This window comes from Kogia breviceps, chromosome 3, assembly GCF_026419965.1.
Source record: "Kogia breviceps isolate mKogBre1 chromosome 3, mKogBre1 haplotype 1, whole genome shotgun sequence".
Classification (NCBI taxonomy): domain Eukaryota; kingdom Metazoa; phylum Chordata; class Mammalia; order Artiodactyla; family Physeteridae; genus Kogia; species Kogia breviceps.
Genome location: NC_081312.1, coordinates 164,240,084 through 164,264,078, shown reverse-complemented (window position 1 = coordinate 164,264,078; position 23,995 = coordinate 164,240,084). Strand labels below are relative to the sequence as shown.

At 41.7% G+C, this 23,995-nt stretch overlaps 1 protein-coding gene across 6 annotated transcripts in view; it reads left to right on the top strand.

Moving 5' to 3' along the window:
- Nucleotides 1-23,995, top strand: part of SFMBT2 (Scm like with four mbt domains 2) — a 221,512-nt gene that overhangs the window by 150,536 nt on the left and 46,981 nt on the right. For all 6 annotated transcript variants that reach the window (XM_067030224.1, XM_059056565.2, XM_067030223.1 and 3 more), the window contains 2 exons: nucleotides 8,273-8,355; nucleotides 14,916-15,042. In XM_067030224.1, the coding sequence (XP_066886325.1) occupies nucleotides 8,273-8,355; nucleotides 14,916-15,042 (210 nt within the window). The remainder of the gene's footprint in view (nucleotides 1-8,272; nucleotides 8,356-14,915; nucleotides 15,043-23,995) is intronic.

The window sequence follows — 23,995 nt, the reverse complement described above, 5'->3', positions numbered from 1 at the left end:
CCAAGTGTGAGAGATCCTTTGGGGGCTATACCTAACTGGAATTGCTGGAATTCCCCGGATATTACCCTGTGCTCTTCTGTGTTGTACAAGTTTACGTTTCCACCAGTAGCATGTGAGAGTTCCCAGCTTACGCTGTCCACCCTGTCGGTGGTAATTCTTAAGCTTGAACATTGCCATTCTGATGGCGGGGAAATGGGCTGCTTGTGTGAGTGGCGTGTTCCTCATCACTAACTAGTGCAGCTGCACATTTCATCATCTGCTTGTGGCAACTTGTGTTCCTTTTGTGTTGTCAATTATATTTTTGCCCTTTTTTCTTTTGATGATGGAAGTCTTTATATAGGCTAATATGAATTCTTCCTCAGCAATGTGTTTCACTAGTCTGTGGCCAGTTTCTTCACCTTTAAATGGTGTTTTATATTATATTAAAGTATTAAATTATAATGTAGTCAAATAGCCATCTTTTCTGCTTTGTTTAAAAGTCTTTAGAAATATTTCCTACTGATGTTCTTCTATGTATTTTTTTTTAAGTCTTGCAGTTTGGTTTCCATATTTCCATATATGGCTCTTTAACCTACTTGGAATTAAGTTTTGCATGGCATGAGGAGAGAAAAAGTTTTGCTTACTTGTTTGTTTGTTTGTTTGCTTGAATTGAATTGGATTTTCAAATTCGCTAATTGTCTCAGCATCATTTATTGAATAATCTTCCGTTTCCCTTCTGACTGGTAATGCCACCACTGGCATATAGCAAGTTCCTTTATGGCTGTGAACTGTATCCTATTCTTAGTTATTCTGCTTCATTGGTCTATTTGTCCATCCCTGTACAAATACCTCAGTTTTTTAAATTGATTTTACTTTATAATATGTCTTGATATCAGGTGAATGCATCTGCTTTCTCCCTTTTCAAAATTGACTAGTTATTTTTGGCAGGTTTTTCGTGTACGTGAATTTTAGAATCAACTTAAAAAGCTCTATGAAGAACCCCATTGGATTTTAATTGGCATTGCATTTATAGATTAATTTAGAAAATTGGCATTTTATTTTATTATCTTTCTATGACTTGAAATCTTTTGCTAGAATTTTTTGCTAGAGTTTTTTCCTGGGTACATTGCCCTTTAGCTTGCTGTTACGAATTAGATTTTTAAATTTTTTTAGAATTTATTCTTTTTATTGGCTGTAAACAATCTAATAGAATACCACTGATTTTTGTGTATTTATTTCATATCTAGTCACCTTCCTAAGCAGTGTGTCTCAGGAACAGTTTGTAGAAGATATGGTTTAGCTGATTCTTGAAGGTTTGGTGAAAGTAGCTTGTAAAACCGTCTGGAGCTGGTTCTCCTTTAGTTTGTATTTTATGGAGTATGAATTTATTTCCTTCAATGGTTATATATTTAGTCATGGCTACCACTTCTGCTTGAGACAGTTTTGCTCATGTATATATATGTACAGAAGTGTCTGTTTTAGCTGTGTTTCCAAATTTCATGTCAGATCATTCTGTTAGGTCAAACTTTTCATTGACTTGTTCAAATATTATATGTTCTCGCTATATTTTTGTTTGTTCTATAATTTTCTAAAATGTGCATTAAAATATTCTGAGATTGAGGGTTTGTCAGCTTCACGAGTGTATATGTGTGTGTGTGTGTGTGTGTTTGTATGTGTTTGAAGCTGTGTTAGGGCATTCAGGGTGAGGATGGTTAAAACTTACTGGTGATGACCTGCTTTATCCCTAGTGAAGCGTTTTGCTCTAAAGTCTGTTTTGTCTGACTCTCACGTTCATTTGTTTCCTTACATGGTTTGTGATTTTTCATTGTGAGCTAATTTTCAGTGATGATTGTTATTTCTGTGGGAGTTCCAAAATCTTTAGACTGAAAGATTCGTTTCTTCGGTCTGCTTTTGTGTTAGTGTCTGGCCAGTGTTTTAGGGTTTTTGCAAGTCCTAGAGTATTTTATCACTTTATCTTCCTACTAGAAAGTGAGGGTTTTAAAAATGTTTCTATTCACTTCCCTTTCCCCAGCACATAAAACAATTCCTGGTACACGTAGGCGTCCCTGATTATTTAAGGAACTAATGGGTGACTCTTACATTAATTTCTCAGCCTGTACCATACGGAATTGTAAAATTGGACTTTACAGCCGTGTGTGCCACTGCCTTGGATGAGCAGGTGGTTCCTCTCTTTCTCCCCCTGAACAGAACCCTGGGCAGGTGGCAACCATGTCTGCTCCTCTGCTTCTCCCTCCAGGGATGGGGCCAAGATTGTCTGGTTGCTTTTTTGTTGACTGAGGCCAGGCATTATAATAATCTCAGCTCCTGCTCCTCACCTTCCTTGAGCACAGGGCTATCTTCCATCCCTGGGCTTTTGTAAGTAGTTTTTTTATTATTATATTTCACGTAGCATCTAAGAGGGGACTATTGATCAGCCCACCTGTTACTGGACTTGGATGCATGTTCTCATTTCTGACTTTGTGATTCAATCAAAAGAGCAAAAAGCACTTTTGATTGAATATTTGGGGGACTAAAACTCTGGGTGTTCTTTTTAAATATCTGAAAACATTTCTGATTGTTGAAAACTAAGCCTCCCTCTTGTTCACTTGCCTCTGAATTTACTTCATTCTTCAGGACTCTTAAGATGGTTTTGCCATTGACAGTTGGCCTGTATGATATTAGATTCCATCCTGGGGACATATCTTCATCTCCTAATACTGTCTATGATTCAGAATAACATTTTGAGCTTGCCCCCAGATGGAGGAATGTACATGTCACACTGTGACCATACGTGCATTAAATACTTCTCAACATTTATTTTTATTCTAAAAGATGAGGAAGTTGGAATGGCTGGTGTTTATACTAATTTATTTGTTTCCCTCCCCTGTCTTTCCTTGTTTTTCTTTTTTTTCTGCACTATTCCATGAATGTAAAGACAGAATAATTCGATTGGAAAATGAATGTGTAAATTTTCAAGATCTCCATCAGGGAGGTCTTGAAAATGAACATCAGCTGAGAATGTGGAGGGTGCTGGTGGATTCCAAAGGGGGGGGGATAGCTCTTTTAAAAAATGACATGGACAAAAGGAAATGCTTTAATCAATTACTAGCGTTTTTATCTTGCTCCCTATAAGCAAACTCATGAAACAAATGAGGAGGTTGTTGAGAACACTTGCTCAGGAATAGACCTAGCACTCCTGCACCTGAGGACTGTGTGGTCCTGCTGCCTCACCTGTGCAGTGGGCACCTCCATCCTACTTATCCCTCAAGGTGGCTGTGAGGCTCACTCAAGGAGATGCTATCATGGGCTAAGCCTGAGTAAGTGTTTGAGGGACTCAGTGAAAGCCTCGGGCTTGAGAGGAGAGAGATCACCATTCAGTAAGGAGAGCAGTGCCCTGGAAAAGTGCCCAGTAGGGCTGCTCTCACGATTCATGAAATTTTCTGAGAAAGGGTTAAGAACCTGCTCTCATTATAATGTGGTTTCTGTCGTGTTGTCTCTCATTCCTGTATCTCGGTCCTGCGATTTGCTGATCTTTGAAGATGATTGTGTCATATTTCCTTTCAAAGAGACGTTGAACTAGAAGCTGAAGAAGCTTCCTGTGAACCCAGGTGCTCCAGCACAAGGATGTGAACGTTCTCTTGAGTTGCGGAAGATCTCCCTGGAGCTCTGTGATCTTCCATCATGAGGGATGGCTTTCTTCAGGGCTTTCTTTCCTCAATCTCCATGTCTCCCTCCATCCTTGCCTTTACACTGCATCACTCTTACCATGCTGTGTGTCTGTCACTCTCTTAGCTGCCGGAGCAGGTGAAAGCAGAGCACATGCCTGTTTCATCCTCGTCTTACCAGCAACTAAGCAGAGTCCAGCAAGCTGGAGACTTACGGTGAATTGTTATGAAATGGATGCATTTCCTTGCTTTAGAAAGTGTTACCACTTTATAGGACTTCAGGGTATATTTCTAAACACTTTTTTTAAACTGCAGATTCAATATGCATGCATTCTTTAAAATTCTGATAAAAAGTAGAAAAGTTTCCTATCCTGAAAAAATAACTTTTGGTGTATATTCTTTCAGATTTCTCTTTCCTTGAATATGTAACTTCGTATTTTTATGTAATTATTTTGGACAGCCTTTACAGTGGTGGATTTGTATCATTGTTTTTCATTTTGTCATTCAGGTAGATGTCAAACATGATATTCTTTTGCTATTTTTATTTTTTATTAAGAATGTAATTTTTTTTTTTTCATATCCACCTAGCATAGAACAGGACCTTTTACTCCGGTGGTCTCGTTTTTTTTTTTTTTTGAGAGAGAGAGAGAGCAATCTTCTTTAAAGCCCCGCCCTTCCCTCCATCCCCAGTCACTGGCAAGGGGCGTGAGGCCGCCATGATTGCCTCAGGGTTGTCATGATTCACTTCCTGGTGCAGAGGAGAGACCTAACTTCCTCTAGGAACTGGATACAGTCAGGATTCTGTTAGCAAAGGAGAAGCAGGAGGATGGCTGAGGGGAGGTCGTCATGCTTTATTCCTGGATTGGTTGACCGGTGCTTTGATTATCTTTTAAGATAGAGTGAAGATGCTGTGCTTTCAAAATTTTTGTATTATTGAAATAATTCATGAACGTTAGTGAAAACTTGGAAAATACAAGGAGGTAGAAGAAAAAGATATCCAGGAGTCCCACCACACAGATAATTATTTTGATATTTCCTTGTAAGTTTTTCTTACATTTCTTCGGGTCTTTTCTTTTGCATATTTTAATGTCAGTTTGATAATCCTGTGTGTGCTTGTAACAGTCTTTTCATCTAAACTTACAGCAGTCATTTTTTCATGACTTTTCTTAGTAAACTAGGTGCAATTTTCATGCCTGCATGACTTTCCATGGACTTGGCTAAGTTTCACATTATTTTCTACTTCTGGATATAGAGATTTTTAAAAATCAGAATTAGTAGTAATAATGCCATTGTATCTTAATGTATCACATTTTATCAGTTTGGGGGGTTGTTTTTATGGGTTACATTTCCAGACGTGAAATTGCTGTGTCAAAGTTCATGGACGTTTTTCTGCCAAATTGTTTTCCAGAAGAATTGTCCAATTGCACTGCCAATAGTAATGTTTGCAAGTGGAGCTGTTTTATGTCAATTAATTTGTATCATAAGGAAAAATGGGTCATTGACCTGTTTCCTTTTGGACCTTAATAGTTGGAACTTCATGCAGAATAAACACTAATTAAAGCTTAAATAACCCTAGTGGTGGAAGTTCAACAGTCTGATGGCAGCTTGTTGCAAATTTTAATAGCCCAAGGGGTTTTGATTTCCTTTTATTTTCTTTTCCCCTCTGGTGTTTTCCTCCCTCCTGGGTTTAAAACATGCTTTCCTAGCTGTGGTGAAGCCTTAGTACTTCTTGTTCTGTCTTTGTTGATTAATGAGCATAATTGACCCCTGTTGTCTCTATTATAGGAGCCACAGCAATTTGTTTTTATGTAACAGTTATTTTCTGAGCTGTCACAAAAATGCCTTACAAAGCGAGCTCATTATCAGCCTGAGGAGAAGAATTTTAAGTGATGAAGCCAGTGAAGGTCCCTAAGAGAAGGAGGAGACAGAGAAGTTAAAGCTGTTCAACTATTCAAGGAAAGGAGAGAGTTCTGGGGACAGAATAATGGCTTGTTGCTTAGGTACCCAGCAAGACTTGGATATATCCTGAAATTATTAGATTATAAGTGGCTCCCCATAGAGAATCTTGGAGACTGGATGTAGAAAGATTGAATATAGGTCCAAGAAACCGTGAGCCTGGCATTTATGGAGTGGGTTGAAAATGGTTATGAATGTGATAGAAAATCCAGCTAAATGTCTATCTGTATAGGGTGTAGAGGTGACCCCTAAGTTGGAAAGTTTTATCTGAACAGATACTGACCATACAGAATACCTAAATTTGATGTTATTTCAGAAAATGGTTTGCTGTTCATTTGTATGGGTTTTTTCCCATCTCTCCCCTTCCCCCATTATCTTGATAAGATTTTCCTTTGCTCACAAACTAACTCAAGAGGTAGCAGAGGTCCAGGGAAGAGATATGTAAGAGAACGAGGTCTTGACCTCAACAAAGCCAGTTTAGCCGTGGGCCTAAACAACCAGGGTCCTTCTGTTGCACGATTCAGCTTGTTTCCAGCTGTTCACTTGAGAGCTCTTCTAGGGAATGTCTTGTTATATATCCTCTCTTCATTCAAGCTGTCACACTTTTCCCCTAGGAGAAGAGAAGGGAATTAATTAACCGCAGAGGGAAGGGAAATAATCCTAAATAGCAATAGTAATTAGTAATAGTGGCTCTGAATCTTGAAATGCAGCAGCTTGAGGAGAGTTTGAAGCTCTTTTCTTTCTTTTGCGGATTAGTAGATAGGGAAAGCTAGGTACAGAAGACTTAATTTATTTTGACCTTGGTTCATCAAAGTCCTGGTAGAACTGGGTCCTTCATCTAGTTCTCCTTTCTGGTTCAGTATTTTCATACAGTGAGGTGACTTCTCTCCAGTTTGAGGTGTCTTTCGGTGAATTCTCCTATTCTTATATATTAACGCAAGGATTTGCTCCAAAACAGTTACAGAGAAAGTACTCGAAGTGGACGATTACATTAATTGTAAAGAAACTCTCAGTGCCTTGATTAAGACACATTTACTTTGTTTGCAAATGTTCAGGAGAAAGTTGGTTTGGTTGCTTCCAGAGATCTCTGGCTGGTGGGACAGCTCTGGACAGAAGGTCTGGGGGGAAGGGAATGTGGAAGAACGTGCAGAACCTCTTCAAAACCAGCTAGAAAGATTACACAGCATCTCAGGACTCGGAGACGTCTTATCTCCTCATTGGAAAGTAGTGAGGAGCTGTCACTCTTTACAGGGACGTCTCAGGAGCAAGTTGGGGTGGTGTCCTCTGTCACTGATGGTCAGCAAGGGAGGGGGGAGGGGGGAGGGTCAATCCCTGGGCCAGGAAGACAACTGCCTTCTTGGTTAACCTCCACCCCCATCTTGTAAAGAATTGAGTAAATTGAGCTTACTTAATGAAAAGGATACTATTTTGTACAAGTGGAGGTAGGAAGCAAACAGTATCTTGAATTTCTTCAATATGGAATTTCTATAGTCTTTCTGCAAGTGTGGATTTAGTAACAGAATTCCCCATGTTAAGTAAATTTGCAGGTGTAGAATTTATGATGATACAGGGCAAAGAAATCAGGGGCTTGGCTTAAAAATATACTTAAGAAATCCCTTATAGATTTATTTTACATATACTTAAACCAGTGAAGAGAGAACTGTAAGTGATGATTATGGGGACATTTTGCACAGTTTCAGGTAATCCTGGTTGGTACCGTATTTTTTGGTTCCATTCCCTTCCTTTGTTCACAGGAAATGCAAATGACGCATTAAGAGGTATTTTCCTACCTAGGTTCAGCCATACACTCAACTCCTTTCTTGTTTTATGTTTTAAACTTCTCTCATGTCTTGTCTTGGCGGTCACGATAGATCGATACATATTGTATAATTATGTACCTCTTCCCCCACCCCCAAATGAGATGAATAAAGAAAGAAAGAAAAAAACCACGTTAAAGTTAGTACATATGAATAGTTGGTTCTCAAACTCCCCCAATATCTCAAATGTGCCCCCAAAACTTCATCCGGAGAGGTCCACCTTCCCCAGTTCTCATTTTCCATCCTCCTCTGTGATTCAATTCTAAGGCAAGGTTTATTCCTCCCTGATTTCCATATCTTTGGAGGATTTCCTCCTAGAATCTCAACTCCGTTTTTGCCATTTGTCTTACCTTCTGTTACCCTTTAAAAAGTATTCTCCTCTAGTGTTGTTTTCCAATAAAAATCTCACAGTTTCCACGAAGATGTCGCGATGTAAGTTCACCTGAACTCAGAATTGATATGAAGGCACGTGTTGTTGTGTATTTCTGCCACATGCCTGTGCACGTGTGCTCTGTGGGATGCTGTGTCTCATCTGTTCTCCCCCAGAGCAGATCTATGCCCCGGCATGCACTGACGGGGGTAAATTCCCCCCTTCTTCACCTGGTTTCAAGCACCGAATTATGATAATGATGGTACACCCTACCTATATTTAGTACTTTACACTGTCTACAATATTTCATTGAACTCTCATAAAATCCAGTATGTTGTCACACATAAGAAAGGGCTTCACCTTTTGGGGAGGGGGCTTATACTTGCCGCCCTTATTACTTTAAATTCCCGACACACCCTGGCACTGGTCATTGGTCTGAGATGCGGCTTGGTTAATGCGTTTTATCTGCATTTTCTCACGCACAGGTTACTCTGGCCAGGACTTCGACTGGGCAGATTATCACAAGCAGCATGGGACAGAAGAAGCGCCTCCCTTCTGCTTCAGAAATGTAAGAAGCCTGGTTCTTGCTCTGCCTTTTCTCATAAATGTTGTCCACCTGGAGTTGTATAAGTTGCTTTTTATGTATTGAACAAGATGAGGTTAGAGTGCTACCCTGTAGCATGGGATCCTAAGCCTTTTATCAGTTTGGAAAAGTCCTGCCTTCCGTTCTTGTGTCAATTAGGGCAACGCTGGGCTGTAGTGACAGGTTGACTGCTAAACGTGTTGTAAGTTTCTCTCTCACCTATGGACGGTCCAGGTTGTTCCTGATGAGCAGGGGGGTTCTTCTCCTTGCGCTGAGCCTTGGTCTAGGTCTGTACTCGACTTCGTCAATCTGAATCTAGTGAGCAGATAGGAAAAGAGAACCAGGGGAAGATAACCCTAGTTCTAGACACTGTAGCTTGATATTGACACATATTATTACATCTTAACTTCTGTCACCTTCTGTCGTTGAGAACTAGTCACTCGGCTACACCACGCCATGTGTGAGACTGGGGGGCGTGCCCTGGCTGGGCTCTTCCCCCGCCTTGAGCCTGTACACTGGCAGGAGGAGGACAGAGTTTGGTGGACAGCCAGCCACCAGGGCCACCATTAGCTGTGCACTTGCTGTGGAGTGTGATATTGATAAGTTCATTGAATGGGAGAGTCTCTGCTCCTGAGGTATATTCTTAAAATAGGTTCCTAAATTTTTTATTGGATTAAAGTAATAAGATGCTCACCCAACAATTTTCTGCTGTGCTTACTTTAAGCCACCTCCTTCTTCAAATACAGCTTATCGGCACAGAGACACATAAAATAACTCCGTGTGTGTGTGTGTGTGTTCAAACGTGTGTGTACTTGCTTATTTATTGGAGTTTGTTGTATAAAATAGTTTACAAATTATTCATGTAAACTTTATCAACCATAGGAACTAAAAAGGGATGTGAACTATCGTCTTCGTTTTGAGAGTGAGGCAGAGATGTATAGCCTCGTATGTTTAACATGCATTTAGTTATGAGAGTTAATTTTTTTTTTTTGATAACTAAAAATCATGCTGTACTAGCTTATTATCCTGCTTTTCCTGCTCTTGTAACAGTTAATCTTCTTTTATTTATTTATTTTTTTTAACATCTTTATTGGAGTATAATTGTTTTACAATAGTGTGTTAGTTTTTCCTTTACAACAAACTGAATCAGTTATACATATACATATGTTCCCATATCTCTTCCCTCTTGCATCACCCTCTCTCCCACCCTCCCTATCCCACCCCTCTAGGTGGTCACAAAGCACAGAGGTGATCTCCCTGTGCTATGCGGCAGCTTCCCACTAGCTATCTAATTTACATTTGATAGTGTGTATATGTCCCTGCATGTTTAACATGCATTTAGTTATGAGAGTTAATTTTTTATGCTAAGAAAAAAGATGCAGTCCTCCGGTTGGAGACTCCAGATACTACAGTGCAATGTGCCTCCCACACCAAAGAATTGTCTTCTGGCACGTGCGCCTAGAGCTGCTGATTCATTGCTGCCCCACCAATAATTTTTACTCCAGGGATTCAGTTGGCAACGCTTTCTGATGGGAAGAGCTGGCTTAATAGAGAGAAGCTCAACACTGAGCATAAATCGTAATCAGATTTTGGAGAATTAAGTAGGTTGGTAACGAGGTCAGCTTGTGCTCATAAATACGGAAACACGTCAGTGGCAGGGTTAGAAATCAGGGCTCCTTACATGATTGAATGAACTTCTACTGGATGACGTTGCCTTTCACACAGGTAGCTTTGCTGAAGTGTTGAAAAAGCTGTATGAAGGGTGTGAGGTGGTGTGGAGACAGCTGTGCGACCTGCCACCACAGAAGCTGGTTAGCTCTTAAGGCATATTAAGTCCAGTGGAGTCTTACTACGCTTCGAACTGTGTTGACATCACTTGTCGTGGAATCTGCTGGCCTCATTGCCTTTTATTTGTGGTTGTGGAAACTCTTCATTGCATCCTCAAACCCCTTGGAGGTTGTGCTTTCTTCCAGACGGGAGATCGTCCGTCCCTAACTCTTTAGCCTTGGGAAGAAACTCCTCACGTCTCCCCCCTTGTTCTGGATTTAGGGAGTTATTTCTTCTGTGACAGCGTGGTTCCCCCAAGGTGTCTTTTTATCTGTCCTCTGCTCCCATCAGCCAGTCGTTGTCCACATGGATCTTTATAGTGGAGCCAGGAGCCATATCCCCAGGTGGCCTCTGAGCTTTCAGGATTCAGCTACCAAGATGAAATCTGTATTAATTAAAATGCTGGCATATTCATTAGAAATGCACTTGTTACAAAGATGCCCCCCTTTGTTTCTTGCTGTCCGTTTATTTAATCGACAAGATTGTTATCTGCCTGGTGGCACGTGCATTGCATTTTACTGGTACTTTTCTGGATGATGTTAACAGGCTACAAGTGCTCTTTAATGGAATGCTTATCATGAATCATTTTTTTAATCACACATCTCGTGTGTACCAGAGGAGGGGTAGTGTGGAAGTGGATGCGTGGAAGACGTTTCCCTGGGGATGTTTAACAATCGGAGGCTGTTCTGAGATGGATTGACACAGGCAAATGCTTAGTAAAATAAACTCAAAGGTAACAGTTTTGCTATTGATCCTTTATAAATTACCTTCAGGCAGTGAGTTGAAATGAAAATAGGTTACAGGGTTGTAGCTTTCCCTTATTAAGTAGGATAAAATGCATTTTAACTTACTTAGAGGCTTTTTAGGCAGTGTATCGAGTCATGTCATCAAAAAGAAACTCAATACCTAACATGCATGAATGAGGCCAGACGACTTGCAGAAAAACAGCCAACCTAGAATTCCTTTGATTTCGATTTCTGAAGAAACATAAAGGAAAGGAGCATATTGGTTTCTCAATATACATTGGATAATTTTGTTCTGGTAACATAAAAATATAATTGCATTTTCAACTTAACTTCTATAAAAAGACATGGAAATGTGAATTACCTTGGTTTCTTTCCATGAGTCATATAAAGATGTAATCTCTCTTACTTACAGGAACCTGTTTATCTCAGTTTATGTATTTCAAAGTAGATACATTTATATAGTATTGCAATGCCTGATAAAAAAATTTATAGTAGTGGGTAATTTTGGAAATTTTCATATTTATTTTTAAAGTGTTAGGAGGGAGTTTTGCTTCTAGTATTGGCTGAGTAAGCTCATACTGAACTGATCCCCCTGCAGATAGCAACTATAAATTCTGGGCAGAATACCAAAGCTCGTACCTGAGAGACGTGGAAAATGAACAAAGCAGAAGGATTCTAGAGGGGAACAGATGCTTGGGAGAAAGTAGTAGTAGGAGTGGTCACCCATTTTTTTACAGACTTTTGGCTTAAGGTCAGCCACAGTTGACAACATAGGGGATAATGAAAACAGTGATATAAAATTCAAGGTCTTTCTGGCCTGATGAACCAGTTAACAGAATTTGGGCAACCACAGCTACTGGAAAGTGAGGAAAGACTCAGACAGGGGAGAGGCAGGAGGGGAGACCACAAATCCAGTGTATAAACTCTGCCTAAATCTTTAACTGATCCCTGAACCATGTATGTGCCAGGAACACTCCAAGAAGCCTTGCTAAGGATGAAAGAACTGAACTGAGATTTGAGCTGCTTCTCAAGAGGCAGAGTGTGTAGTTTGAGTCCAGCCAAGTTAATTGCTTGCTAAAACAGAACAATCAACACTCTTGGGAGGAATATAACACAATCCAGAGTCTCTGTGTTATATATTTAAAACATCCAGGTTTCAATCCAGAGTTGCTCAATGCATGAAGAAATAGGAAAATCAGACTCATTCTCAGTAGAACAGATAAATCAACACAGACCAAATCCAACATGACCCAGATGTTGAAATTAGCAGACAAATATTTTAAAGCCCCTATTACAACTAAGCTCCGTGGTGTAAAGTGGTGGTTCTCAAAGTGTAGTCTTTGCACCAGCAGCTTCAGCATCTCCTGGGAACTTGTTAGAAATACAGATTTGCTAACCTCACCTCAGATCAACTGAATCACAGACTTTGGGGTGAGACTTAGCAGGCTATGTTTTTAAAAAGCTCTCTAGATAATTCTGATACACTCTAAAGTTTCAAACCATTGATGTAAAGGAAAATATTCTTGTGATGAATAAAAAGATAGGAAGTGCCAGAACAGAAGTAGAGAGCATAAAAAAGAGAAATTTTAGAACTAAAAAATACAATATCCAAGATAAGCAAATTCATTGGAAGGACTTAAAAGCAGAATAGAGACGACAGAGCAAAGAGTTCATGACCTTGAAAATAGAAATTATACTATCTGAAGAACAGAGAGGAAAAAAATGATTGGAAGGAAGGGAAGGAAAGATGAATAGAATCCCAGGTATCTGAGCAACCATATCATGTGTACTTGGTGACTCAGAAGATGTGGCCACAGAGATTGTGGAAGAAAAAAAAATAGATGAAGAAGCAATGACTCCAAATTTACCAGAGTAGCTGAAAGATCTAAATTAATGGGTTCAGGAAGCTCAGTGAATAAGCAACACAAATACAAAGAAACACAACCTAGTCAAATTGCTGATAACCAAACATAAAGAGGAAAATCTTCAAAGCATCAAGAGAAAAATGATACATTCCTTATACAGGAACAGCAATTTAAATAACAACAAACATCTCATCAGAAACAATGGAGACTAAGAGATGGTGAATTAATAATGTCTTTAGAATGCTAGAAGAAGAAAACTGTAATTCTATATCTAGCGAAAATATACTTCCAGAATGAAGATAAAAAGACATTTCATCCAAGGTCGTACAAGTGACAGACACGTGAAAAAGTGCTGAACCTCACTGGTTACAGAGAAAATGCAAGTTAAAAGCACAATGAGATCCCACTAGACCTACCTATTAGAAAGGCTAAAATTTGAAAAACTGACAATACCACGTGCCGGTGAGGATGTTTAGCAACTGAAACTCCGTACACTGCTGGTGGGAGTGCAAAATGGCATACTGGAAAATAATTTGGCAGTTTCTTAGAAATGTGCATTTACCATATGGTCCAGCAATCCTTCCGTTTCTAGAGAAATGAGAACTTAGTGTTAGAGGCTGAATTTTGTCCCCCCAAAAGTCATGTGTTATGGCCCTAATTCTCAGTATCTCAAAATGTGACTGTGTACTTAGAGTGTCTAGAGAAGTTATTAAGGTAAAATGAGGTCACATGGGTAGGCCTTTCTCCAATATGACTGGTGTCCCTATAAGAAAAGGAGATTAGGACATAGGCCACATACATGGAGGAAAGACCATGTAAAGGCACAGGGAGAAGATGGCCGTCTTCAAGCCAAGGAGAGAGGCCTCAGAAGAAACTAACCCTGCTCACAGCTTGATCTTGGATTTGCAGCCTCCAGAACCATGAGACAATACATTTCTGTTGTTTAAGTTGCCCACCCCACGGTATTGGCTGTGGCAGCCCGAGCAGCTTAATATACTTACGCTCACACAAAAACTTGTCTTTGAATGTCCATAGTGGCTTTACTCACAATTACCAAAACCTGGAAACAACTCAGCTGTCCTTCAGCTGGTAAGTGGATGGATAACTCATGGTGCATCTGTAGAAACCACTCAGCAGTAAAGTAGGATGAGGTACCCATCCGTGTGATAGCCTGACTGACTCTTAGATGCACTTAGCTTAGTGAAAAAAGCAAGACTTACAAGTCTAAGTAGGGTAGGATTCCACTTAGGTGGTATTATAGAAAAAGTGGAATTACAGGAACAGAAAGCAGATCAGTGTTCCAGGAGTCGGGGGTCTGGGAGGGATTGATCACCGAAGGGCCAGTGCAAGGACATTTTGGGGGTGACAGCACGCTCTGTGCCTTGATGGAGGTCATGGCTACATGATTGTGTGCATTCATGTGACAGCCCTGCTTTCCTAGAACAGCACACCAAAAAGTGAATTTCCCTCTGTGAGTTTTTGAAAATGAATTTTAAAAGTAAAGAAAAATAAACAGAGAACAAAGGGAAAACAGAGACCATTTCAGATAAAAGAAAACTGGGAATTCATCACCAGCAGACCTTGCACCAAAGGAAAAGCTAGAGGACAGACATCCTGCTGAAGGAGATGATCCCCGGTGGAGGTCGCCGTCTCCTTTCCCCCTCAGATAACGCCCGGGAGGACGTGAGTGAGGCGCACAGGGGACGCGGGAGGGGAGTCATCAGTACCGTAGTGATCCCGAGGTTGGAAGGACGCACATGGCACTAGGAAGCCAGAGTGGATTCACCCTCGCGCTCATTCAGCAGATATTGTTAGGCACCTGCTGTGTGCCCAGCGTGGCTCTCATTTCTGGGAAACAAGCGAAGGGTGTGTGGTTCTTTCCTCACGGATGGTGGGGAAAGACTAAGCAGGTGCGCGCTCCTGTCTGTCTTATCAATAAATCTGTGCGCGTGCGCGTGTGGGTGCGCGTGCGCGTGTGGGTGCGCGTGCGCGCGTGGGTGCGCGTGCGCGTGTATACATTTCTGCCGCGCCAGCTGGCCACTCTCTTGCTTCGCATTATCTGGCTGTGGTATCTGCTGGCTCAGTGTCAGTTCTGTTTCTCTTTCAGACGTCATTCAGCCGGGGCTTCACACAGAACATGAAACTTGAAGCTGTGAACCCCAGGAATCCGGGCGAACTCTGCGTGGCCTCTGTCATTGCTGTGAAGGGGAGGCTGATGTGGCTTCACCTGGAAGGTACGCCCAGTTCATAATCGTTCTGAATTCAGGGTCCACCTGGAGAGGGCAGGGTGCAGATGACGTCAGCACTGCTCAGAAGTGCCCCTTCTGCTGTCCTTTTATTTCAACTGTCTTAAATTATTCAGCGTTCTTCAATAAGTGAGTCTAATCAAATATGAATTTGTTCAGAGGCTCTCATCTTAACTAATAATTTCATGAAATGAGACTCTGGTGCAGTAATTATGTTTGGAGCACACTGGTCTTTGTACATCTCTGATTATAAAAGCTAATGTCACAATTAAATTAATATGGGTCACTAAAACTTGGTATTTGAGGTCTTGGTTATTAAGAGGATAAAATTGTATGTTTGCATTTTACTGTGAATCATACCCTTTACTTTGGTTTCTTTCGTAGATGTTTAACTTTTCCTTAAAGTAGTAACTGGACATGACTTTCTCCCCAAATATATAATAAACAGAATTTAGGCTTGTTTGTTTAATGATGTTTAAACTGTTCTTCATAGCTGTATTTTACTTCTAATCGTCCAGATAATTCACAGAAGCATGCACTTTGTAAGCAGAACCTTGGTCAGACTGTGGGCTTAGATAGGAGACTGTCTTTTTCAGATGTTATATTTTCAATGAGGAAGAATTAAAATGAATTTGCTCTCTAAGGTTGTGTCATCTTTCTGTGATTTGAAATTCTTTGGGTCTTTTGTTTGCCTGTTAGTTGTTTGATTGTTTTTCAGTTTCACAGCACTTGGTAGTTATTTCAAATGAATATGGAAAAGGAATAAGATGCTGTAGATGACAAATGAAGCGATGTTAGCTTTCCTAGTCCAGATTTTAAATTTTATGACACGGTCAACCGCCATTGGAATAGAAAGTTTGGAAGGTCATAGAATTGGTGCCAGTATCTTTATCCTCTTTCGTCAGTAAACGAGTCTAAAAAAGCACTGAAGGTTCTTTGATAGGCCTACCGTCTAATAAATATTATAGCCCAAGAGATTGGAAGGGGCAGAGAACAGTGATTTTAGCCGAAAGTCCAGTGTGTTGTTAATTCCCAGAAAATAGTTTAAAACATAACTATGGCTTAGGATTTCAGAATCAATCTGAAATAAAAGGAAATCCTCACAAAGTTGGTAGCTTAGTAGATTTTCAAGTAGAATGGCCTCGAGTTGGAATTAGCCAAAATGTAGACACAGGTGTCATGGTGATACTTCTGTAGCTACTGGAGTAGGACATGAACTTACTCTCATTACTGCATATAAAGTTGAATCAACTGCTCTTGGAAAAACAAGATCCCTTCGGTGATTTTGAATCCCTAAATTGAACTTGCTACCTAATACTGTGCTAAGCCTAATATTATGAGAGATTAGAGTCCTGTTTACATGATTAATTTGAAAACAAAAGTGGTAAAGTTCAAGGCCCACGTTTCATCACTGTTATTTAGCACATGACGGTTAAAATTCTTTGGCAGTCATAATTTGTTTAGCAGTTTGTACTTCCAAAGTGCTTTTAAGCTGTTAGTAATTACCTAACAGAGAGAGCAGTAAGAGTGTCCTGATTTTTATAGATGGAGAAAGTAGCTAAGCCATTAACATGTGACTGAGGTTCAGTTTCATTGCTCTTGACATCTTTGTTGCTTAATTCAACATACCCTACAACTCCCGGATTCTTAAAAAGAATGATGAGCACTGTCTAGTGTATATTTAACATTTTTTGACAGTCTTGCTTTTTCTTTGGTTAGAAACTTCTGGTTTTATAGCAGAGAAATGTGAATCAGCTCATGTCAGCTCTTCTTCTTATTCTCTGGAGTGCTTTCATTGGGAGTAATGAAAATGAGTTAGCATTAGGAAGCAGGTCAGAAAATTGATCGTCCATTTTCCCCGACCTTAACATATTAAAAAGTTCAAAAATAAAATCTGTTGGATATTGTTTACCTGATGCTGTTGGTCAACATTATGCATTTGCCTCATCAATTAAAGTTAAAATTCATTCAGTCTGCTGATCTTTCTTGAATTTGGGATTTTGGGGGGAGTTCTGTTTTGATTTTTGGCCCTTCCTGGACACTGACCTTTTAAAGTGACAGCAAGCTTTAATGGCACTTACTTCTCACTGTCTCCAAGTTTTATGTATTTAGTGTTTTCTTTCCTCAGTCCTGGGGACAAAATGTTAGACATTCACTCCAGTCACTCTGGGGCAATTAAATTATTCTTATGATGATGGTGATTCTTATTATAGACCGTTTATATGACACTTAATTTATAATGTACTTCATACCAATTTGTTAGCTATTTTTAGGTAATAAATTGATTTGAAATATTTTCAACACATGGCTAATTGACTACGTTTAGTCATTTAAATGATCATTTTAATTTAGTATTTGACTTCTTTTAAAGTCAGATAGTTCTTTAAGTGCTTCTAATGGAGCTGATGTTGAAGAGGAAGCGATAAATCAAATACGTGAGATTAGTGTAATATTATTTGGGGTGCATATTTGGAAAGAATGTCAAGTTCTCAAAAACCACTGACAGCGAGCCAGGGACATTTCTGATGAGGGGGTTTTGTGTTCGGGAAAAGGACGTTGTGATGTTTTCTCTTATGTTAATTTTCTGCTCTAGGTTATCATCTCTACAGTTACGAGCATTTATTCATATTCTACGAATTACATTCAGTTTTAATACCTCTCGCATCGTAGCCCCACACACTGGCTCACACCCTGGTACATCTGCATCTCACAATCCAAGTCACGTTACACTCATTGGCGATCATTTTCTTTCGGGACAAATAGGGTGCGGGTGTTCTAGTCACTCTCAAAGTGCATTAATTCACGAAGAGGGTTGACATCTTTGCGTTGCCTTCCTTGGTTTCTCTTGTCTCTGTTATTAGTAATACTGTTTGCCTCCCGTTTCAAAGAGAAGTGATACGTATTCCCTTTACTCCCCAATATTAGGTATTTCAGCCTTTCAGCTGAGTCAGAAGATTCCTTTTATGTCATAAAAAGTATCACAACCTGCAGGCTTCATTTCCACTGGGTTGTTTAGCTCTTTTATTGTTGCCACTACAGGAATTTTTATAGAGAGCTTAGAACATGAGCAGCAAATCCTGGTTTTGACATTGGGAGGCCTGTGAAAAATGAAAAGAGGAGGGCGTTCTGGGATGGCGTTTTTGCACTTTGACCGTGGGGAAGGGATGATGGCCCTCCCATCATTTGTTTCCTGGGGCTTTCCCTTCCGGTTTGTTAAAAACAAACATACAGAGAACAAAAAAAAGGAAGATGACCCAGAGGTCATCAGGTCTGTGGAGAAGTACCAAAATGTAACTTCAGGGAGCTTAACTCAAACCATCAACTTAGGTTATTGCTAGCGTCTCATGATCTTTACTTTTCGCTGCCCTCCGAAACAAAATTTAGAGAAAATAAAAATTTTCTACAGTCAATACTAGCAAAACATAGTGTATAAATTTCAATCTGTGGGTCTGAGCTGTGTATCACTTTGGATGGTAGCTTTTTGAGGAACCGTATCCTTTCACTGTGAACTTCACCATCCCCATTGACAAGGACTGAATGTGCAGGGACGTGGCCCCTGATTTCCGCAGGAGATGACCTTCACGAGCCGCGCGTGGGCTCTTTAAGTAGACTTTCAGCGTAGGTGTTTAAACACCAGCGACAATTCAAGGACGGATGTGATCTCTCCTTTTCCCTCTTCAGAAAGGCGTACACTCTGCAACTGTCCAGTGGCATTTCTGATGTATCTGATTTTCTCCCAGCTTCTTGGCTGTGGGGAGGTGGATCTCTTGGCACTTTGTACTCTGCTGGTTTCCTCTGCTTGCTTTCAGTTTCATTCGCCTTTCAAGGTTGGAAGGCAGCAAGCAGCTTGCAGGGACCATGTCCTCGCCTCCTTCCCCTGATACTACAGCGTCCTAAGCCAGCTTCCAACTCTGTTATTAGGAGTGCTGGTGTGAGGGTGTAGACCTTTCACTTTTGATGCGTGGACTTTCCCAGAACCCTCTCTTTTTGCCCTTGTCTTTCCCATGTACTCGTTGGTCCTCTGGTGTTTCCTTCCCTCATATGGGGAGGACAGAACTCTTCAACATCCTTTATTTCCCCGGTTCCCATTCAACCTCCTCTTCCTCTGTGACTCAAGCAGCAGTTCTGTGCTGACGTGTCCAGATCCCCAGCGCTCTCAGCAAACAACGTTCGAACTCCTGTTTCCAGCTACCTGCAGAGCGTCTCCCTGGGGACGTCCGCGTTTCCCAACCGGAGGCCACTGTTGTAACCCCTGTGTTTGCTCTTCTCGACTTTCCCACCTCACCCAGAGGCATCATGATTCTACCCAAGTTAGACACCAAAAAGTCATCCTCTTGTCTTTGATAGGCCTACCGTCTAATAAATACTATAGTCCAAGAGATTCGGAGGGGCAGAGAACAGTGATTTTAGCTGAAAGTCCAGTGTGTTGTTAATTCCCAGAAAGTAGTTTAAAACATAACTGTGGCTTAGGATTTCAGAATCAATCTGAAATAAAAGGAAATCCTCACAAAGTTGGTAGCTTAGTAGATTTTCAGAATTTACTAAGCCCCCACGACAAGTAGTGACTCCAGGCCCCCCCCCCCCCCCGCCCCCATCTCTGTCCTTTCCCTGCCACACTCTGGTTCCAAGTCTCCATCCCTTCCTCTTAGGATGTCAGTAGTCTCTCAACTGCTTTCTCTCCCATCCTCCTAGAGCAGTAAGGCTTAGCTCTGTATCATACAGCCCCTGCCTTCTTTTAAGTATTCAACGAGTCTGTATTTCTCACGGAGCAAAAGACTCAAATTGTATAACTCAGCATTCAGCCACCCACTCCCGACATGCACATCTGCTTCCTAGATGTGTGATCTCGAGTACTTGGTGAGTTTAGACTCTCCTTTTTCTTCGTGTGCAGTTCCATAAAATGTAGGGTAACGGATTCCGCCTTATAGGACGGTTATGGGTGAAGTCCTATCTATAAAGTGCTCGAGTTGTGCCGGGTGCATCCTAGGAATTGAACGAGGTTGATAAACAGAAAGAAGGCAGCACCCTTCCAGTTCAGCCTCCCCGCCTGGAGCCTGTGCACCAGCAGAGCGGACCCCTCGTGTCTGTAACTGCGCTCTTTGCCTGTTAGCACACAGCACAATGTTTGTATGAGGGTTCACGTGAGCTCTGCTTGCTAAAGGCTTGCTGAATAGATACGAGGAATAAATAAAATCGGTGTCCCCTAACGAGAAAGCGATTTAAGATACGAGCAGCCCCTTAAGAACTGCTGTTTGGCTAACCGAGTTTTGAGACAGTGAGATGTTTTATACTTGTAAGCTAAAATTCAAAAACTCCTTGGTCAGTTTTTTTTCCCGTGTGTGCCTGGTTCAGTTCCAGTAAACTACCTTCTGCATCATAACACACGGGAGTCCTATGAAAGTGCAGATTCCTGGGGCTGCTCCAGACCCGTGACTTCTGAGTCCTGGGAGCAGGGTTTGGGAATCTGCATTTTCATGTCACCCTTCCCGGATGATTCTTTTGCACGGAGAGTTTGTAAAGGCCTCTAGGAGATCAAATGGGCAAAGAAACTCAGGTGACTCAACCTCTTCTGTCTAGGAGACCAGGTGCAGAAAACTGCTCTTTAAGCCTTTTCTGCAACTTGTGATAAAGTCTGGTGGTTAATAGCATTTTGCAGAGACCTGCAAGAATGAAACAAGGGAAAATGCAAATGTGAAAGTAATTATATTTCAAGCCAGTGTGGGTGGTTTTTAAATCTTTAAAAAGAGGTATGGGCTGCAGGAGACATTTTGGGGAGAAGCTGCTTTAGCAGATAGGGGTATATATATGGGAGCAGGACCTGTATTCTTGCACAGTTAAGGGACGTGGCCCAGGAGTGGGTGCTGTCTTTGAACAGGCTTTGAAGACTCCCAGTCAGTTACACAGGTTCTGAGTGGTCAGCGACAGCCCTGGCTGTGGCTTTCTTGAGCAAAATGGGAATTTGGGAGAAGGCTTTTGATGGGAGGCTGGAGGGGGGAATCTCCCCTCCAGAGGGCTTTGCAACAGGAACCAAAGGAAAGTTTGGGCTTTCAAGCTGCCATTGTGCTGAGTGTGACTTCTGACTGACCACGTTTTCCTCACGAGCCCGCCTCGAATGCTCTCTTAGGCTCTGGAGCTAGATTGCTTAGGTTCGAACCCTAGATTCCCCCCGCTCTTACTGGCCAGTTGATCTTTTCCTGACCCTCAGTTTACTCATCTGTAAAATGGGGATGAAAACCGTCCGATCTCTCCGGGTCGTGAGGATGAAACGCTTAGAAAAGTATCCAGTCCAGAGTAAGTGCTGTAAGAGTTTGCCATTCTGTGGATGGATCTCTCCCTCCACTCACACATTTAGTCCCGTTTCTGTGTTTTCCTTCCGATGGCTTCCTATCCCAGTCTTGCCAGCCACAGTTTTGCTGTCTCTTGATTCCTTAGGAATTTATTCCAGAGCTGACAAGGGATCTCTGAGATCTTGTTCTGGCCCCCCCCCGCCATCTGCAGATGGAGGGCCCAGGATGGATGGCGGGTGGGGTTTCCAGCACCCAGTTCTTGCTTTTCTTTCTTCCAGTGCTTTACCTTTTCATCGCACACTCGAGCCCATCACAGCTCGGTGTGGCCTTTAACTCTTGATGAGGGCGCTGGACGAGTCCCTCAAGCCCTCTCGCCTTTCTTCCTCTGCTGGCTCTCACCTGAGATGCAGGGGTCATTCGGATTCTATTAGTGTAGTCAGTGAACATCATGTACTTCCTCCGTGGTTGCTCCTAGCCTCTGCCCTCACAGCCCTCCTGCCTCTGGTCCCACCAGCATCTCCACTGGGCTCGCCCAGGCTCATTCCCTTCCGTAATTGGCTGGAAATGAAGCAGTCGCTACTGTGAGGGGTGTGATTGGACTGTGTTCCTAGGAAGATTCTTTAGCAATCATCACAGCCATCCTCGTCTTTCATCCTGCTGTTCCCAATAGAAGGGGCTACCGATTCTATCACAGTGCCCTGCATCCTCTGCCGGGGGAAGCTGTGATACAGTCTCTGCAGACAGAAGGGCAAGAGGCACTTCGTGGAAGTGGCTGGGTTGCACTGGTCTGAGGACAGAGTCTCAGGATATCGCACATTGCAAAAAACCATTTGAAGGTTCCAGAGTGATTTCTCCAGCTTTAGATGCTGGTACATGGGTCCTGTGAGTATGGAAAGTCTTTCTCCTGTAGCGGTGAAATGACATCATAGTTTAATTTCCTTTTAAGGTAACTTGTCCTCCCTTAATCCGACCTCTGTGGCCATACCGTATGGGAGCCTCCTTTCTTCTCTGAATAGCTTTGTCGTGTGGTTGTCATTGTGATGATGGCGAGGTTGTAGTTGTAAGATAGGTGATTCATTCACAAGGGCTGAAAATACATAAAGTATCTTTGGTCATATTGTCTCCCCGCCCCACTCCTATCCCTCAGGCCCTTTCCCAGCATACACCCACTGAATTAGGATTTTTCATTTCTTCCAGGTTTATCTCATGCACATATAAGTATGTTATTTTCCCCTTTAAAGCAGATGGTAACATACTAAATATACACAGTGTTCTGTGCCCTGCTTTTCTTATACTCAAATATACATCTTCATGTATAAATATATAAAGAGGTTTCTCATTCTTTTTTATAGCAGCAGGATGGATATTCCATTATAGGAATGTACTGTAACTTATTCAAGTATGGCCACATCGATGGAAATTTAGGCTTCCCAATGGTTTTTGAGATGAAGGTTTTGGGTAAGAATGAATAAGTAGAATCCACGACTTGATGCAGCTGAAACAAAGTCAGAGATGGAGTATGGCCTTGTGTTGTTCATTGGACATTGTTCTGTAAAATGATAGAGAGTATTGCAGAGGCCCTTAGCGGAGTATCTCTCTTCACATAGGTAGTTTGGGGCATCCTAGAATAAGCAAGAAGGAGCATTGGCAACATTTTAATGACTTATTTTGTAAGCTGCTGAGTCTCTAATCTTGGGAAATAATGGGTTATGTTTTAAAAAAGTATTGTGAGTCCAGCCAGATATTTCTAGATTCATAAGATTGATAAAAGGAAATAAAAAATTAGTACTCATCATTCAGAAGAGGATTGGAAAAGTTTCAGGTTCACAGATACTTTCTTGGATGATAAATACCCCACTTTTCCATCAGTTATTATTTAAGATATCCCTTAATGGGCCAGATTTTGGGGTGGAAGGAAGGCAGGACTGTAACTTTTTTTTTTTTTTTTTTTTTTTTTTTTTTTTGCGGTACGCGGGCTCTCACTGTTGTGGCCTCTCCCGTTGCGGAGCACAGGCTCCGGACGCGCAGGCTCAGCGGCCATGGCTCACGGGCCCAGCCGCCCCGCGGCACGTGGGATCTTCCCGGACCGGGGCACGAACCCGTGTCCCTTGCATCGGCAGGCGGGTTCTCAACCACTGCACCACCAGGGAAGCCCAGGACTGTAACTTTCTTGAGAACAAGGTTGCTGACACATTTGTAGCTCCTAAGTGTTTGTTTAGTTGAATGGAAAGCATGATCAAAGAATATTAAAAGTATGGTAAAGACGACCTTAGAAATATATGAATGTATATATTGTTATAGAAGTGTATATGTTAAAGCATTAGTATGAACTAGCAGAACGCTGGAAGATAGAAATAATTCAGGAAGGGATAAGCTATAAAGTTCACTTTATGCTCCTGGTTTTTTGTTGGGGGGGGGGGCGGGGTACGCGGGCCTCTCACTGTTGTGGCCTCTCTCGTTGCGGAGCACAGGCTCCAGACGCGCAGGCTCAGCGGCCATGGCTCACGGGCCCAGTTAAGATCCCATGTGGGATCTTCCCGGACCGGGGCACGAACCCATGTCCCCTGCATCGGCAGGTGGACTCTCAACCACTGCGCCACCAGGGAAGCCACCTATGCTCCCTTTTGAAGTACTACTTTGACCTTGAAAATCTT